The sequence below is a fragment of the Puma concolor genome, chromosome C2 (assembly GCF_028749965.1).
Source record: "Puma concolor isolate L17-30 chromosome C2, mPumCon1.1.hap2, whole genome shotgun sequence".
In the NCBI taxonomy this organism is placed as follows: Eukaryota; Metazoa; Chordata; class Mammalia; order Carnivora; family Felidae; genus Puma; species Puma concolor.
Genome location: NC_141675.1, coordinates 151,286,758 through 151,305,281, shown reverse-complemented (window position 1 = coordinate 151,305,281; position 18,524 = coordinate 151,286,758). Strand labels below are relative to the sequence as shown.

Here is an 18,524-nt window from a genome sequence, read left to right as displayed (position 1 = left end):
GTTTGCCTTACCTTTGGATGAAAGCATAGCAAAACTGCAACACGGGGATATCCACGAGCGGCGCTTTCTGAAAATGAAAGTGAAACCAATCACTCCACGTTGGTTAGGAAATAAGGTCAAAAAAAGAATTAGAATACAAAACGAAAGAGAGTCTACATCCTCACAAAGCAAAGGATTTTAGCCAGAGTCTCTCAGATGGGATAGCACATGGGAAAGCAGCCCCCAAGCGTGACAAAACACATGCACACTGTGAGGTCCCAAATCATCACCGCCCTTCTTACCAGATTTCAGGGCGAGTCCCCTCCAGGCTTGTAACAAGTATTTGGGGGAAGCTGTGGTGTAATAAAACTTTGGTGGCCCAAGTGGACCCTCATGAGTGCATGCGACTCACTACCGAAAAGAGACCATAAAAAGTTCTAATTCTTAGCTCAAGGAATTCCCTCAAACTCAGCCCAGACAACTTCCCTACATCCCAAGGGGTTGGAGCCACTTAGAAACTGGTTTTAAAAACATATTTTTTTCTCTTCTTGCTTATAAAAAGCTATTTGCGGAAGTTAGGGAAGTTGAACTGATTAATCAATAAAATGTAATTTTGTTGTTTGAACAGTCAAAAACCAGCCAGCCAGACGAGATCTAATGGTTTTTTTTAATGTTTATTTATATATTTTGAGAGAGAGCAGGCACACGCATGAGTGAGGAAGGAAGAGCGAGAGAGAGGGAGAGAGGATCACAAGCAGCTCCACACTGACATAAGGCTCAATCTCACAAACCTGGAGATCATGACCTGAGCCAAAATCAAGCCCGACACTCAACTGACAGAGCCACCCAGGCGCCCCCTCGTGGTTTATTTCTAGCCCACGAGTTGCAGATATTTGTAGAATTTCAAGCAACATGAAGGAACAAAACTACAAGGGCCTGCCTGGTCCACAAAAGCCGTCGCAGAGCCTCCTCCTGGAGGACAGCTCCCGCTGGTTCTGCAGCTGTACTGCTGCTCATAGAAGTGACCACAGCTTGCAGGGTCAGTTTCCTGACACCTGAGACTGGCTCAGAGTTATAGATGCAAAGTCACCGAGGATCTGACAGTTTCTCCAACCCTGCTCCTCTCTTCAGGGTTGATTACTTTAATATTTATGTACCAGAACGAAAGACGACAAGTCTCCCGGGCATTCGAGGGAGGCCCCCGGGGCAGACATCCAACACATGCCGTGGACGTCTCCCATGACATTTCACAGCTGATCCCTTAAGGGCTTCAACAGCTCCACCATCCGGGCCTCGTGGCGCTCATTTTTAGGCTGGTTCGTCTTCTTTACCCAACTAGAACACAGCTGACTAAGGGCAGACACGGTTTCACTATTGAGGATTCCCTACCCCCGAAGCACAGTTATCTTCAGTTTTGGAACGAAGGAAGGGCACAGCTGACTGGCTGGAGGACCTCGCAGGCCTGTGCCACGTGCCACTGGCTGGAAGACCACTACCCTGTGCCACGTGCAAGGGGGGCCCTTCTGGAGGAAGACGTGACCAAAGGCAGAGTTGTGCTCCAAGACAAGCAGAGCTATGAACATGGCCTAAGACCTTCTTGGCCAGTTTTCTCACATACAGGGTGACAAATGGCTGAGAACAGTGCTTATTCCAAGGTTCAGCTTTTGTTTGCCATCCTGGGTGAGAACTTTAAAATTCAAAGCTATACTCCTTTGTTATAAAACTTTTTATTGTAATAGAGTATACATAAAATTTACCATTTTAACCATTTCTTTTTTTTTTTAATTTTTAAAAACCATTTATTTAGCTTTTGAGAGAGAGAGAGAGAGAGAGAGAGAGAGAGGGTGGGCAAGGGAGGGGCAGAGAGAGAGAGAGAGAGACACACACACACACGCAGAATCCAAAACAGACTCCAGGCTCTGAGCTGTCAGCACAGAGCTGGATGCAGGGCTCAACCTACAAGCTGTGAGATCATGACCTAAGCCAAAGTCAGACACAACTGACTGAGCCACCCAGGCGCCCCTCATTATAACCATTCCTATGTGTCCAGTTCCGTGGCGTTAAGTTCCTTCACAATGTTGTGCAGCCATCTTCACTAGCCGTCTCCAGGACTTTTTTATCTTCCCAAACTGAAACTCTGTCCCCGTTCAACAGTAACTCCTGTCCTCTCTCCTCCCACTTCTGGCAACACTACTCTGCTTTCTGTCTACACAACTGAATATTCTAGAGACGTCCTATAAGTGGAATCCTTTCACTTTGGTCCTTCTGTGACTGGCTTCGCTTGACATGTCCTCAACGTTCATCCGTGTTGCAGCAGGTGTCAGAATTAACTTCCTTTCTAAGGCTGAGGAATACCCCGTTGCATGGATGCACCTGCTTTGGTCTATGTAATCATTCATCGATGGATACCTGGGGTGCTTCTACCCTTTCACTTCTGTGAGCAACGCTACTACAAATACTGGTATACAACAAATACCTGTTTGAGTGAAACTGTAATTTTATTTTATATATTTTTAATGTTTACTTTGGAAAGCGAGAGCGTGCGCACATACATGCTCAGACGTGCGTGTGAGCGTGAGGGAGGGGCAGAGAGAGAGAGAGAGAGGGAGACACAGAATCTGAAGCAGGCTGACAGCTCAGAGCCTGACACAGGACTTGAACTCATGGACCACGAGATCTTGACCTGAACCGAAAGTGGATGCTTCACTGACTGCACTACCCAGCTGCCAAAAAAAATTTTTTTCAGTAAAACTGCATTTTTTTTTAATTTTTTTTTTTTAACGTTTATTTATTTTTGAGACAGAGAGAGACAGAGCATGAACGGGGGAGGGGCAGAGAGAGAGGGAGACACAGAATCGGAAGCAGGCTCCAGGCTCTGAGCCATTAGCCCAGAGCCCGACGCGGGGCTCGAACTCACGGACCGTGAGATCGTGACCTGAGGCGAAGTCGGACGCCCAACCGACTGAGCCACCCAGGCGCCCCCCCTTTTTTTTAAAAATATATATTTTTTTTAACGTTTATTTATTTTTGAGACAGAGAGAGACAGAGCATGAATGGGGGAGGGGCAGAGAGAGAGGGAGACACAGAATCGGAAGCAGGCTCCAGGCTCTGAGCCATCAGCCCAGAGCCCGACGCGGGGCTCGAACTCACGGACCGTGAGATCGTACATTTTTAAATAATCACTTTGTCCGTTCCACTAGTTTCCATTTATGTAATTATTCTTATATTTTTCCTAAAAATTTTAAATCACTTCATAGAATGCAATTATTTCAAGGCTGAAATAAATCCCTGCTTTCTATCAAATTAATGAATTAAGAACAAAAACAGCTCCTACACTTTCAATGAGGCTCCCCGCTTTGGTAAAAACAAAAACCTCTGGGAAGCCTGGCTGGCTCGGTCAATGGAGCATGTGACTCCTGTTCTTGGGGTTGGGAGTTCAAGCCCCATGTTGGATGTAGAGTTTACTTAAAAATAAAATCTTACCAAAAAAAAAAAAACAAAAAAAACCCCAAGTGGTTTTGTTTCAAAACCACTGTACATGACTGCAAGAGGCCTTGGGCAGCAAGGACTCCACACCCGCTACGCAGAAACGGCCTGCAAAACCATAGGAGCCTCATGGTCCCATCCTAGCTCTCTACACACCACGGCTTCTGCTGCAGCCAGATGAAATCTCTTCCTTCTCAGAATGCCTCACATGAGTCCTGTCCTCTGACCCATTTTTTTTTCTTTTATGTAAAAATTACCAAAGTTTGAATTCTGGTCAGAGCTCTCTTCTCCACCAGGCCTCCACTTTGGCCTACGAGGACTGACTTTCAGCAGAAATGATCCCGTCCATCCTCCACGCTAACCTGAACAAACACCACCAGGGTTTCTAGCAGCTCAAGGTGGTGTCCCTCAGGTGATGACCCCAGCCCCCTTAAAATGCCTGCCCAAGATTGTTCAAGGCTGCCAAAACAATCGACCATGTGCTCAGTCGGCACCTAACAGGCTCCTGACCTTCCTTCTCAGAGCATTTATTAAGGAAAGTGTAGTTATAAATCCTTCCTCTGTCCTTTGAGATGCACATACGTTTCTTACAACAGGACTGTCTTTCTCAAGGAGCTGGGAGCCGTCCTCTGGAGTACCATCATTGGGAAAGACAGGGCCCTTGTCTCCCAGTCTCCGGGAGTATAGGAGCCTACCTTCCACGAGCACCGGTCAGCAAACCCAACAGCCTACTCACAATGACCAATCCCCTTCCCCACTTTTTTGTAATTTTCTACTTCCCTGGCTTTGCTGGAGCCCCTGCTCCTTCACGCTTCCTACTCCTCCATTTCTCAAAGTACTCTGTTACCTCTGCACAAATCAGAACTGAGGTCCGCTCTCTCCCCTAACACAGTAGCTACGGAATATAAGTTGGCCTTTACCACCTTCAACTAGTGTCTGGCTTTGCTTCTCTTTGATGCCTTTTAGGCTGCTAGCTCCTTGAGGCAAGTGTCATTTCCTCTTTCTAAAGGTTTTGTTCAACTTGGCATACTGCAGGCACTTGGTAAGAACCCACTCCCAGGCAATGCGTGCCGCAGCAAGGAGGGAACGATGAAAGATGGCCGCTGACCTCCGGTGGTTCCCACCTTCAAACAGGTGCACCAAAGCCCTTTGGGCACACTTCACGTGGCCTCCTCCAAGCCCAGCAAAATACCTCCATGCCACCCCCCAGGGAATCCTAGCTGCTCCTGAGACTTCTGCTTCCCTTCCAAACACAATTTATGAGACACAGAGACAGGAGGGCGCCACGCATTCATCTGGAAGATCCCCAGGCTCCTGACCTCGTCCCCTCGGATTTGCGGCGGCCTCTTCACCACCTCCTTTGCCAGGTGAAGCACCGTGTCTGTCTGCAGGGTGCTGAGCGCACAAATCAAGTCGACAAGGGTCAGCTGGGATGTGCTTGCCGCCGGGACAATCTGCCAAGGAAAAAAATAGTTCCCTTAAGGCTCACAGAGAGAAAACAAACATAAGAACAATGCACAGAAAGTCTTCTATAAGAGCTGCCCCCAGAGAAAGAACTTTGATATTTTAAATAAATATTTAAACAAAAACTGGGTAAAGGACTCTCTTGGTGGGGACAAAGAGTGAGCTAAGCATTTAATCACTGTGACAGAATTAGCATCTGACATACATTAGGAATAACAGGTGCAGTTGATGATGGGGCAGTGACACTGGTACGTTCAAGCTCAGAAAGCATTTATTTATTTATCAAAAGCAATTTTTTTCAACATTTATTTTTGATAGAAACAGACAGAGTGTGAGTGGGAAAGGGGCAGAGAGAGAGGGAGACAGAATCCGAAGCAGGCTCCAGGCTCTGAGCTGTCAGCACAGAGCCCGACACGGGGCTTGAACTCATGAGCCATGAGATCATGACCTGAGCTGAAGTTGGACACCTAACTGACTGAGCCACCCAGGTGCCCCAGAAAGGATTTATTTTTTAAAGTAATCTCTACACCCATCGTGGGGCCTGAACTCACAACCCCAAGATCAAAAGTTGCATGCTCCACCAACTGAGTCAGCCAGGCACCCTTCAGAGAGCATTTTAGAAACATACACTTAATTTGAAGGAAGCAGGCTGACATTGAAAGGTAGCCCTAGAAGTATGAGGATGGTAACAGAGAAAACAGATAAATCAGATTCTTGATAGTTGGCCTTGGCAGGAAATCCCAGGGATGGGAGACACATCTTTTTTTTTTTTTTTTTTTTTTTTTAATGTAGGGCTTGAACACAGGGCTTGAACTCACGACCCTGAGATCAAGACCTGAGCTGAGAATCAAGAGTCAGATGCCCAACTGACTGAGAGCCACCCAGGTGCCCCCGGAGACACATTTTTGATGTCAAGAGTCTCTATAATGTGGCTACATGCACTTGGAAGGATCAGACTTACCACCAGTGAATACCCCACAGGTGTTAAGCTGGGTGGCCTGGGCCACCAACCTCTTATGCCTCCTCAGGGAATAGGAGCCTATGTTGGACACTGAGATAGTGTCCAGGGGGTGGGAAAGACCCTCTGAGGGAGGTGTGACATAGGAACCTAGATGGTCAAGAGAGAAAAAAGGAAGAGGCTTGTGTTGGTTTTACAGAAATAAACCAAGTCCCTGGAGGACTGAGTGATGGACCACAGTGGATAAAGAATGGATGAAATGTAAAACGAAGTTATCTTTGGGAACAGGAATGTGAGGATTTGAATCAGGTATAAATTTTTGTAAGTACTATTTTTACAAATTAAAAAGCCTATGGGTCCTGGGTGATAATGATGTGTCAAAAAGTAGGTTTCTGACTGTAACAAACACACCACTTTGTGGGGAGGTGTTGATAATGGGGGACACCATGCGTGTGTAGGGTAGGGGGTACTGGGGAAATCTCTGTACTTTCCCCTCAATTTTGCTGTGAACCTAAGACTTCTCTTAAAACAAAAAGCAAAGTATTTTATGGTTTAAAACATCTATAAGAGGGGCACCTGGGTGGCTCAGCTGGTTAAGTGTCCAACCCTTGATCTCGGCTCAGGTCATGCATGATCTCTGGGTTCATGAGTTCAAGCTCCGCGTCAGGCGCTGTGCCAACAGCGTGGAGCCTGCTTGGGATTCTCTGTCTCCCTCTTTGTCCCTCCACTGCTTACGTATACACATTCTCTCTTTCTGTCAAAATAATCTCAAAAAGATAATAATAGAAAGAAGTATTCTACATTCATCACAGAGAGATCCGAAAGCAGAAGCCAGGGGTAGCTCCCTGCCCGCCCGCCTGCCCGCCTGCAGTCCCAGCTGGAGTGTGACACGCCTGTGTCATCTACGCATTTAAAGCAGTGAAAGCACTTCAGCGGTTTCCCGAGCCGGCCTTTAACACCACCGTCACTTGCATGTGACTCTGGTGATCCTGGCAGAGCAAGTTTAAATACAACTTTGATTTTTAAACTCTACCTTCATCTTACTGAGGCGTTTAACCTTCTTCCTGCTCCATACTGCTGCAACAGCGGCTGTTAACTGAACTCCCAGATGCGCCGTCAAGGGGTTCAAGAAGTCTAAAATTTTTTGTCGTATGGTCTAGAACACGGGAAAAAGAAGAGTTATGGCAGAGTGGGGCCGGGGCCACTACGCAGCGCCTGTAACGCAAGGAGTAGAAGCCCGCTAGCTGGCCTCGGGAAGGCTGCCCCGCAAGCCCAGCCCCAGTCCGGTTCCCTGGTCACATGCCATCAGAATGTCCAGCGTTTCCTCTCACTGTTTCTCGTCATTACTTTTAAACTGGAGGGTAACGGCTGTGTCTGCCGTGAGCACAGGGACTTCTTCCATCTTGCTCACCGGGTATAAACAAGGCCCAGCACACAGCCGCAGGCATGCAAATATTTGTTCGAATGAATTTACTGAGCACGTACTATGCCCCTATGCCTATATTTAATATCATTTTATTATTTTTAGATACAACGAGCACATGAGGGAGATGTCCTCCTTCCTGGGTCCTGGGTCCAGCCTCAGGGCTGCCTTATCAGATGTATAACTGACTGCAAAGCACTCACTCTCTCTACGCCCCAGTGTTCTTGTTCCTAACTTGGGACTAATAAGAGCGCTTACCTCCTATGTGAGGGCTAGATATGCTAATAATTGTACAGCACTTTGGACGGTGTGTGCTTCCAACCAAAGAAACTCCAGCACAGAGAGGCTAGTGAACTTTCCCAAGGTCCCAGGGAGCTGAACCCAGGCTCCCCAGCTCCCCATGCTCTGAACCAGTCCACCCAGCCTGGGCTGCTGGATGCCTGAGTGAGCCCAGAGGCCACACCTGGCACTGGGTGGTCAGCAGACACAAGACATGGCCAGATAATTCCAAGCCACCATACCTGGCAAACAGAGACTGAGCCACGTGCCCGGATGCTTCTAAGGCAGAGACCGTTAGAACTGGGGGAGAGCTCAGTAAACTAGAGCTTTGCATTTCTGGTTTAATAAAAAAAACCAGCGACACCCTAACATTCTGCCTTGACGTGCCCATGTGTCCAAGGCAATATTAAAAGCTGGACATAAGAGACAAGCTGTGTTACAGAAATGCTTGAGAGCAATAGGAAAGATCTTTAAACCCCCAGAAACTTCTAGTTTAAAAGAAAAGGGCGAAAGGAAAAAAACAGGTTAAAAACTCACAAAGCCTTTTAGTCAGGAATAGGAAAGTTATTCTAACAAACTAACTGGAGGTTTCTATCTCCGACTTATGCCTAACTTGGGTTTCACTGAGCACACACTGATTATTTATGTACACATTCCTGTACGTACTTATTTTTGGTGGGACAACACAAGACAAAAGAGATAATCAAACCACAGAGGAAGTTCTCTCACTTTGGTGGTTTTAAAGTAAACGGAAGAGGATCCCTTCGTGGCTCCAAGGAGATCGACGGGTCTCTTGTGAGTCTCCTCCTTTCTGAGAACATTCCAGAGAAGGGCCATGGTGTTAACGATTCGAGGCAACTCTTCCAGAATGGCATTCTTGGCATTTTTCAAATTGGTCGGATCGCTTACAGCAGTGGTCTAAGAATTGGAAATGAACATGAGTCTCGGCTGCGTGTGTGGCAGAACTAGATAACCAGAATCCGGTGATCGCCAGGGCACTGGTGGGATGGGAGTCTGGGCCGTAGCACTCACACCTCTGACAAGTCCCACAGGCAGGGATCTGGAAGCAAAATGCTTTCCTGTGCATTTCAACCCATAGCCTTCTTTCTAAGAGGCGCCCCTGGGAGTCCGAGGCCCCACGTCACAGACTCCTTTGGTCATCCGGCCAAAGCAGCAGCTGCATTCTAAAATTTTAATCCCCAACAGGTCAGAGCAACTAACAGCTAAAATGGCTTCAGACTGCAGATTTCACAAACGCCATGAGGTCAAGGAAAAAATATGTCCAAGAAAGAGGACATTTTATCCCATTTGGTTATTGATCTAACACTGGGCACTGGGAAGGAGCCCCAGGGAGCGCCAGAAGAACAGACTACACTTGTTTACTCTCACACAGCCTTGTGCATGCGTATTTGCATATGCACTTCATTTGCAAGCATACATTTGCATACATATTTTCATTACTCACATGTGCTGCACATTTCTTATTTGAACCGGTCATAACCCAACGAAGACAAAACAATACAAGAAAATTGCCTCAAACTCAGAAAAAAAATTTTACCTTCTTGTTTTGGTTGGGTTGTTCCAAAAGACAAAAGTGAGTAATGGTTGTCAGACCTTCCAAGAGAGTGAGTGGATAATCCGGAGAGATGTTTTCCCTCTTGGCGGTTATGCTTTGGTGAAGAAATGAGAAATTGTTTTGAGAATTTTTAAAAACGAGGCTGTAAAATATTTAATCCTATCTAGAAACACAGAAACCAGAGAGACAGCGGTATCTTAAAGAAACCGGGGCCCTCATACTGAAATAGTTATAATAACGATGGGCATCCTTTGTGCAATTTTACGTAAAGTTCATACGGTCATTCTAGAAAAATGTTTTCAGATGTTTTAGAATTTCTGTGAAAGTGATGCATGTTTTTAGTTTTGTTTTGCAAAAACAACGGAGAGTGACGGCAATACTCAGCTGGGCTGGGTATCTGTGTAGAATAAAAAGTAAAGGATGGGAGCATTTCGTTCCTAGATACCCCTCCTGACGACGCTAGACAGGCGGCTGATCAGGCTGAAATGATTCTCCAAGTGGCTTCTATGGCAAATTAGTCATTCCTCGCAAAAAACTGTCACTAAGGCAAGAATAGCGTATCAAAGGGTTGGCCGTACCTGATAGAGAGCTTCACAGATTCACTTTCATACTGCTTGACTAGCTCGTCCAAATTTTTGCAAATCTGGACAATGAAAGGTGTCACCGTCCAGCCCAGGGACTTTCCGAAGTACGGCAAGGAGTGCGTGACCAAGCTCACCCAGGCCGGGTGCATGCCGTAGCCGTAGGCCGGCTGCAGCCCTCGCACCACGGCGGACACCAGCAGCCCCTGGGAGGTGAGCGGGTGGGGCTGCACGTACTGCAGGGCGCTGATGGCCTGCTGGAAGTTCAGGGCTTTCCGCCACTCCCGGGACAGTTCTGGCTGATTTTCAGCCTCCTCTTGGACCTGGCCCAGGTGATGTTCCAAGACGATCAGCACCTGCAGGAGCTTCAGCAACTCGATCTGCAGCGGGTGCTCACTCCAGATCTGATCCTGGCCCAGGTTGATGAGACTCTCCTCGAAGAGGCTCTCCTCCTGCAGGGCCCGGCCTCGCTCGGCAGTGGCCAGGCCGTAGCGCTTCTGGCTGGTGTACATGGATGCTGACAGCGAAAGCAGGACAAACTCCTGAACTTTGCACCTCTGCAGCAAGCTGTGAATGAACTCCACATTCTTCCCCTCGGCGGACTTGGCCACGGAGACCAGCTGGGTCATTATTCGAATCAAAACCTCCACGCTCTTGACCTGCACGTCCCGGTTGCCGAGTATGTCTCGGTGGGAGACCTTCAGGTAACAAGGGTAATAGCTGCGCAGGAAACTCAGGCACAGGTAGGTGAGGAGCTCGATCAGCAGCGAGTGGGGACACACGCTAGGAGACTGGGTCTGGAGCTTCCCGTAGAAACTCTGGCCGATGAGGGCCTCCTGGTGGCGAGCGAGCAGGTTGGAGATGAGGTTGAGGTGCGCGGTGGCGCTGGTGTCCATGCTGGTCCTGGACACCGCCTCGATGAACTCCTTGGGGTTGGTCTTGAGCACGGCCTCTAACACGGAGAAGGCGTACAGGACCCTCCGGGAGTCGTAGGGCTGCAGGTAGAGCAGAATGTGCTTGAACAAGGCCTCGATGGTCTCCTGCCTTTCCCGCTGCTGCTTCAGCAGCCGGGACGCACTGAGGGCCTGGAGCTCCAGGTCGGCCTCCTCGTCGCTGGACAACGACTCGGACGCCCGGGTCCTGTCTGAGTCCACGCGCGCCAGGCTCAACTTGGCAGTGGGCTTGAAGCTTTCGGCCTGGAAGGCTGCCAGCAAGGCCGAGCGCTCGGGGTAGGCCCTGCCAGCCATGGGGATGGGCGCGCAGCAGTTTTCCTCGTTGCTCAGCTCCTGCGGGTCGTGGGAAGGAGAAGAAAAGGAGGACGTGTTCTCACTGTCCGTGTGGGCAGAGCTCGTGTCCGCAGACTCCGTGTGCTCGCTGCTGTCCACGGCGCTGCAGGCGGGCCCGTCGGGAAAGTCCACGTAGTAGGGCAGGTCGTCCTCACTCGGCTCACTTCCTGGGGGGCACTTCTCTGGTTCCTTCTCCACCTCGGCCCAGATGGCCTCACGGTCGACGGTGGTGAACTGGCTCAGAGACGCAGCTTCCTCCGAGCCGCCTTCCTGGAGCTCGGGCGCTCCACCCGCCTCTTTGAAAGGCGTCTTCTGCCGGTGAAACCAACGGTGCAAGTCTTCTGGAAATTACAAAACGACAAATGACTTCAGAACAGGAGGGTCAGCCACGATAAGTCAGTTCTAGAACGATCTTTATCTTAAAAAGCCAGACAGAAAGATCAATGTTAATAAAACTCCCCCAAAAAACTATAACAACTTGAGTCCACACTGTATTACGGACAACAGGCAGACAAGTAAAACAACTTTTACGGGGAGGGTGATTTTTAAAAATGCGTATTATTTTGTTCGGCAGTTTCCTTTCAAGAAACGCATCCCACAGAAACGAAAGCAGAAAGTTTTCAAAGCTGTAAGGGTATTCATTGGACAGTCATGTGTGAGGATAAACCGGGACGTGAGCAAAACATGTAGACTGGAAAAAAACCTCAGCTCACGCATGCAATGAAGTGCTACTCGGGTTTTTAAAAGATATGTGTCCTGATACGGAGCAGTGTGTGGGATATATTACACGAAAAAAGGAAAATCAAGGGGCGCCTGGATGGCTCAGTTAGTTAAGCGACCATTCGATTCTTGGTTGTGGCTCAGGTTATAAACTTGTGGCTTCTTGGCAGCGTGGAACCTGCTTGGGATTCGTGCCCTCCCTCTCTCCCTCTCTCGCTCTCTCTCCCTCTCTGCTCCTCCCCCACTTGCCCTGTCTCTCACTCAAAATAAATAAATAAATTAAAAAAAAAAGGTGGGGGAAGAAAAATCAAGCTGCAGAATCAGGCTGTGGTGAATGAGCTCATTTACATGAGAGCATCTGAAATACACAGCTATGAAAAAAATCTAGAAGACTATCAAACTATTATCTGTACCTAGCTCTAATCGCATTTCAAGGGACTTTGATGTATGTTTTTACTTCAGTTTTTTTCTTTAACGTTTATTTATTTTTGAGACAGAGAGAGAGCACAAACAGGGGAGGGTAAGAGAGAGAGGGAGACACAGCATCTGAAACAGGCTCCAGGCTCCAAGTTGTCAGCACAGAGCCCGACGCGGGGCTCGAACTCATGGACCACGAGATCATGACCTGAGCCAAACTCGACACTTAACCGACTGAGCCACCCAGGTGCCCCGTTCAATTTTTAAAATAAGCATGTTAGTACTTCTATAATCAGAAAATATGCAATACTTTAAAATATTTAGGTCTTAGGGCACCTGGGTGGGTCAGTCCATCAAGCGTACGACTCTTGATTTCGGCTCAGGTCATGATCTCATGGTTCATGAGATGGAGCCCTGTGTCAGGCTCTGTGCTGACAGTGCAGAGCCTGCTTGGGATTCTCTGTGTCCCTTTCTCTGTACCCCTCCCCTATTTGCGCATATGCACCCTCTCTCTCAAAACAAAGTAATAAGATAAAAAAAATAACGTTTTATAAAAAATAAAATACATGATTACATATTAAATACAATTATATTATATTATATTATATTATATTATATTATATTATATTATATTATATTATATTATATTATATTTCAGGTCTCTGTAAACAGGAACAACAACCAGAAAGAAGACTTTGGTATGTATCACCAAACCATCTTAATACACAGCTCTCAGCAAATCTATTCCGTGAACATTAAATAAGATTAGGGAAGGAGGAAGAATAAGACAGAAATAGACGAGCTGCCTGATACTCATAGTAATATCTTCAGTATAGATTTCTACACTATTACACAGATAGCGTGAGTAAGGCACTACACTTCTAGGTCCTTCCAGGGGAAGGACAAGGCAGGGAAAAAACATTTTCTCTTACTGGGAAGGGTGCAGGGAACATGGGCTACAGGAAGCAGCAGGAAGTGCTGTGTGATTTTTAAAACCAGCACACGTGGCATTAAAACTTCCTTTTTCATTTTTTTTTTAAATTTCACTCCAAGTTAGTTAACATATAGTGTAATAATGATTTCAGGAATTGATTTTAGTGATTTACCACTTACACACAACAGCCAGTGTTCATCCCAACAAGTGCCCTCCCTAATGCCCATCATCCCCGTAGCCCTTCCCTCCACCCAACACCCCACCAGCAACCTTCAGTTTGTTCTCTGTATTTAAGAGTCTCCTGGGGCGCCTGGGTGGCTCAGTTGGTTAAGCATCCGACTTCGGCTCAGATCATGATCTCATGGCTTGTGAGTTTGAGCCCCACGTTGGGCTCTGGGCTGATAGCTCAGAGCCTGGAGCCTGTTCTGGATTCTGTGTCTCCCTCTCTCTGCCCCTCCCCTGGTCACACTCTGTCTCTGTCTCTCTCAAAAATAAACATTAAAAAAAAATTAAAAAAAAAAAGAGTGTCTCTTATGGTTTGTCTCTATTTTTATCTTATTTCTGCTTCGCTTCCTTATAGAGCTTCCTTCGTAACACAAAGGAACACTAAAAAATTTAGCTGCCATAAATGACAGCCAAACTTTTGAGAAGGTGCTTCAGTTTACATTTCTTTGGACTTTACTTTCTCATAATATGGAATAATAAAAGGCCTTGTCTTTGAGGAGGCAGCCAGCTTTCTTTCCTAGAGGAAAACGGGAGATTACGGTTTTAGGCAGCATCTCCAAAATTGCTGCTTATGCAGGTGTTAGGCTGCTTTTCTCTGTAAGACAAGACTGGTGCAAACAGTATTTACAGCCCAGTGAGCTAACTCAAAGCCCGTAAACAAGCTAACTCAAAGCCTGTTAACCCACTGCTTAGAAAACTACAGGAAGTCATAAAACACACCTATTGTGGGAAGTCATGTTAGTCCATAAACTGTGCCAGGAGCTAATCACCCAAATGGAACGCACTCATCAGGTTTATTTTAGCCTTTCTTTTCTTCTTCCTATTTACTGTTACTTGTGCTAAAGATGCCTCTGGAAGTTTTTTGGAACTCAAAGGCTTATTTCTTCTGCATTTCTGATTGTATGTTCACAGAATTTATAGCTGGAAAGAACCTTAGAGAGCAGAAAGAAACATGGATAAACAGAAACCACTGTGGTTTCTGTGGTTTCTTACCATGTGTTTGAAGGCTCACAAGTCATTTTTCATAGATACAATTGACCAGATTACATGCAAATTTCAACTTCTCGGCCATTCCTAGCTGGAGGCCACCTAAACTATCCCTAGCTCTGAGCAGGGATCTGGAGAGAAGTGCCAGCCTAGCCTCCTCAAACTTAACTTCCCTCTGGACACCAAACTATGACTTCTAAGTGAAGGCATCGGCTTATGAAGACTGGTGTGGATGGTCTGTTACTCTTTCCTCCTATCTTAGGTGCACTTGAATTTTTCATTAGCAAAAGAATAAAAAAAAAATCAGCTATTTTTTTAATGTTTATTTTTTGGGGGGGAGGGGCGGAGGGGCAGAGAGAGAGGGAGACACAGAATCCGAAGCAGGCTCCAGGCTCCGAGCTGTCAGCACAGAGCCCGACGCGGGGCTCAAACTCCCGAACCGTGAGATCGTGACCTGAGCCAAAGTGGGACGCTTAACCGACTGAGCCACCCAGGCGCCCCCTCAGCTATTTCTTATTGGAGCATGGGTTACTAAACATTTCCTTTTTTATTTAAAAAAAAATCCGATTTTTCATGAAAACGACAAGCACACTCCGTAGCATTTCTAAGTGCTGGTTCATCTGCTCCTTAACCTTCAAAAGTCTTCACAACTTTACAAAGTACTCTCACACCATTTGAAGCTGACAAAACCACTGAGTGGGGCTAAGGAACTTGACTGTCACCACGGGCAGCTGGGATCGGGGCTGCCCCTCCCTCCCTCCCAGGCCCAGGGACCCCGGGGTTGCCCTCCGTGGCGGGCTCACCTGCTGAGTTCTCCTGCTTGAGGCAGTGGATGGAGGTCCTCTGGGTCTTAGGCTGCAGCAGGAGCAGGAGCATGGGCTCCAGGATTCGTGCCACATCACCGAGGGAGAGCGCCCGCACCAGCCAGCCCTGTGCCGCCGCACTGATGGCACCGTCCGTGCAGGCCAGACTGTCCAGCACGACGAACAGGGACCTGTGGGTGGGAAGGGCACCACTGAGTCAGCGTTCGGTGACCCCGTGCTCCAGGACGCCCCCAGGCGGCTCCACGCAAACCAGGTTTAAAGACCCACGCAGACAAAGGCCAGGGGATTTCCACCTTGGTTTCACACTAGCATTGCCGGGGGAGCTTTCCAAGTCCCCGGGCCTCACCCGGGCTTCACCCCACATTGGTTCAATTGACTGTGGGGCTAAGCCGCCAGCATCAGAATCAGCTGGCATCTCTCTAAAGCTGGGCACCTGGTACCACACCCAGGTTTGGAAACAAGGAAGGGGCTTTAAAAAAATTTTTTTTAAGTTTATTTATTCACTCTGAGAGAGGGGGAGGGAGAGAGAGAGAGAGAGAGAGAGAGAGAGAGAGAGAGAGCGAGCGCGAGAGCGAGCACAAGCAGGGCGGGGGCAGAGAGAGAGGGAGAGAGAATCCCAAGCAGGCTCTGCACGGTCAGCGCAAAGCTGGACACGGGGCTTGAACTCATGAAGCGTGAGACCGTGACCTGAGCAGACACTTAACCGACTGAGCCACCCAGGCGCCCCAAGGAAGGGGATTTAAAAAAAAAAAAAAAGTGCACTAGATTGTAGTGCAGCGAAGTTCACATCTCATGAACACGGTGGACACTGCCGAGTGTACGTACCCAGCATAGCCAACCGGCCCGTTCCAGACCCAGACCACCGTCCCCTACAGAGGTCCCCTCATGAGGCATGTTCTCCTCCGGTGATTCTGATACATGCTGGGCTTCCTGCCCCCAGGATCAAACTGAGAACATTCCTACCACGTATTCACATGTGTCTGGCCGGAATTCACTTGGGGGATCGTGGGAACCGTTTGCTGTACATCCAGAACATGGGGTCACATTTTCCACTTCACACGCTCCCCTCCCCAGCCAGACACACTGACCAGGAACCTCGGCAGAGCGTCCTGTGAGTTCAGGGTAACTGCCCACAAGGACCACCTTACCTGTCTAAGGAGCGGTTGTGAGATGTCACGCGACTGCCTGGGGTCTCTCTCGTCAGGTGCCAGATGACGGAGAACCTAAACAGAGCTTCTAGTCTTGTCCCCTTGATGAGGAAACAAACGGCAGTGAGGCACTAGTTTCCTAACAGCATGTTGTCCGCAGTCAGCAAACCCCACCGCGTAACAAACAGGAGCTCAGCAGGGCGGCAGCAACGTCGGCAGAGGCGCTGGGCTCCGACCGGCCTGCGGGAGGAAGACCTACGTCCTCCTCTCTTCCTTGCTCACTTTACCACAATAACGCGCATGGTCAGATGCCACATTAGCCTACATCCAGGGGCACACCTGGGCCTGTGATCGAAGATCACAAGAGAGCGTCGCGTTCTCACACCTCTTGAAGATGTCAGGCCCAAGTGGCTTAGAGAACCAGGATACAACTTGACTGCAAAGGACGGCCAGGGCCTAAAAGGGCGATGCATTCTCTATGACTGCCTACTTCACCTGCGAGAGCTCACGGTTCCTGCAAACATCACAGGAGTTGGGGTAGACTTCCCTGGTGAGCCTTAATACGGACACAACCCATGTTCTCAGGACTCTGAAAAGGATGGCTAGAGCTTCTGAAGGCCTCCCAACCCCAAGATTCTGTAACACCTGTTGATTGATCAGGATGCCCGCTGAGCCCCGGCATGACTGTATGTGTGTAAGTCTGTCCCGGGCACAGGCAGTGATGGGTGGCCTGACAGTTGGGATCATAGGACAGAGAAGATAGGCTGCTAAGACTGACCTTGTCAGGGTCCAGGAGGGCGTGGCAGATGATGTCCTCACAGATGTTGGCCGTCGGGGCCAGGCAGTGCAGCCGGTAGAACAACTCTACACAGGTGACGTGATGCTCCCGGGTCTCCTTGTTCAGCTGATTCCAAAGCACACGAGCCACCCTCTGTGACAGAAGGGAGACCGTGAGAACACAGCCAGCACCCGCATTTCTTCCTTGTGCCAGTCCAGTCCCAGCCCCGAGGAACTGGCTTCTATCTACACTTGCTACGTGAGAATCCTTAATATACAGAGAAGTACCATCAACAAACAAAACAAAGCAAACCAAACTCCAAACCAAACTAAAACCCCAGCAGGTAATGTGATAGGTTAAACTTGGAGGTTTCTCTACATCCAATGAGGGGCTCAAACTCATGACCCTGCGATCAGGAGTCGCAGGCTCTACTGACTAAGCCGGCCAGGCGCCCCAAAACAACGCTTTTCATTTAATTTTTAAAAATGTGTTTTTTAACATTTTTATTTTTGAAAGAGAGAGAGAGAGAGAGAGAGAGTGAGCGAGTGCATGAGTGTGGGAGAGAGAGGGAGACACAGAATCTGAAGCAGGCTCCAGGCTCTGAGCTGTCAGCACAGAGCCTGATGCGGGGCTCAAACCCATGAACCGTGAGATCATGACCTGAGGCAAAGTGGGATGCTTAACTGACTGAGCCATCCTGGCACCCCACTCTTTTCATTTTTTAAGTAAGCTCTATGCCTTGTGGGGCTTGAACTCACGGCCCTGGCATCAGGAGTTGCAGAGTCAATCAACTGGGCCAGCCAGGCACCCCTTGAAACTTGGAGATTTCTGACCAGCTAAGAACACTGCAGCTCTTGCCCAAACCTTGACGTTACTTTCCAAGAGATATCAATTGGAAGCAAGAACCTATTGGCTGACGTATCCATCTGACCAGCACACTTGACCCAGTCTTACTATGTGCTGGCAGTGTGGTAGATTTGCAGTGGTCACCAGTCTCGAGGTGACACTTGCAGCACCTTCCCTACCACCTGTGGCTGGTTCAAACTGGTCACCACACGACAGTGATGAAGACTTGTGTCTTTCGAGGTGTTAACTCCATAAACCTGCCTGTTCCCATTTCCACGCACAGTGCCGTGGCGGATGCCCAGCTCACTTTCAGGACACAAATCACACCCCAAATCAAGTCTTCTGTCTCCTCAGCCCTGATCTTAGCTCTTTAAACATGCAGGGTCTGCACCTGGCTGCAGCCCTTCCCTAAATTCCAGGGAGCCCCAGTGAGGGTTGGGGGTGCCTGCCCCACTGGGTGAGACTCAAAGGGAGGGTCAATCTCATTTCCTGGAAGGAATCTCTGAAGGCATTCTTCCAGGTCATGTTAAAAGACTATGCCTCCCCATATTTAAGGGTCTCTTATGTTTTAACAGAGGGTTACCCGAGAAGTTGTGGGGGGAGGATGGGCTAA

The 18,524-nt window shown here is 48.4% G+C and overlaps 1 protein-coding gene across 3 annotated transcripts in view; it reads right to left on the bottom strand.

Annotated features, from left to right (window-relative positions):
* DOP1B (DOP1 leucine zipper like protein B) overlaps positions 1-18,524 on the bottom strand; it is a 97,291-nt gene that overhangs the window by 22,747 nt on the left and 56,020 nt on the right. For all 3 annotated transcript variants that reach the window (XR_015240439.1, XM_086675941.1, XM_086675942.1), the window contains exons 15-23: positions 17,066-17,218; positions 16,288-16,388; positions 15,119-15,309; positions 9,744-11,373; positions 9,148-9,259; positions 8,319-8,507; positions 6,921-7,043; positions 4,785-4,919; positions 12-67 (exon numbers count right to left, since the gene is read on the bottom strand). Coding sequence is in view for 2 of the 3 variants with exons in the window: in XM_086675941.1 (XP_086532067.1) it covers positions 12-67; positions 4,785-4,919; positions 6,921-7,043; positions 8,319-8,507; positions 9,148-9,259; positions 9,744-11,373; positions 15,119-15,309; positions 16,288-16,388; positions 17,066-17,218 (2,690 nt within the window). In the remaining variant the exon portion in view is untranslated. The remainder of the gene's footprint in view (positions 1-11; positions 68-4,784; positions 4,920-6,920; positions 7,044-8,318; positions 8,508-9,147; positions 9,260-9,743; positions 11,374-15,118; positions 15,310-16,287; positions 16,389-17,065; positions 17,219-18,524) is intronic.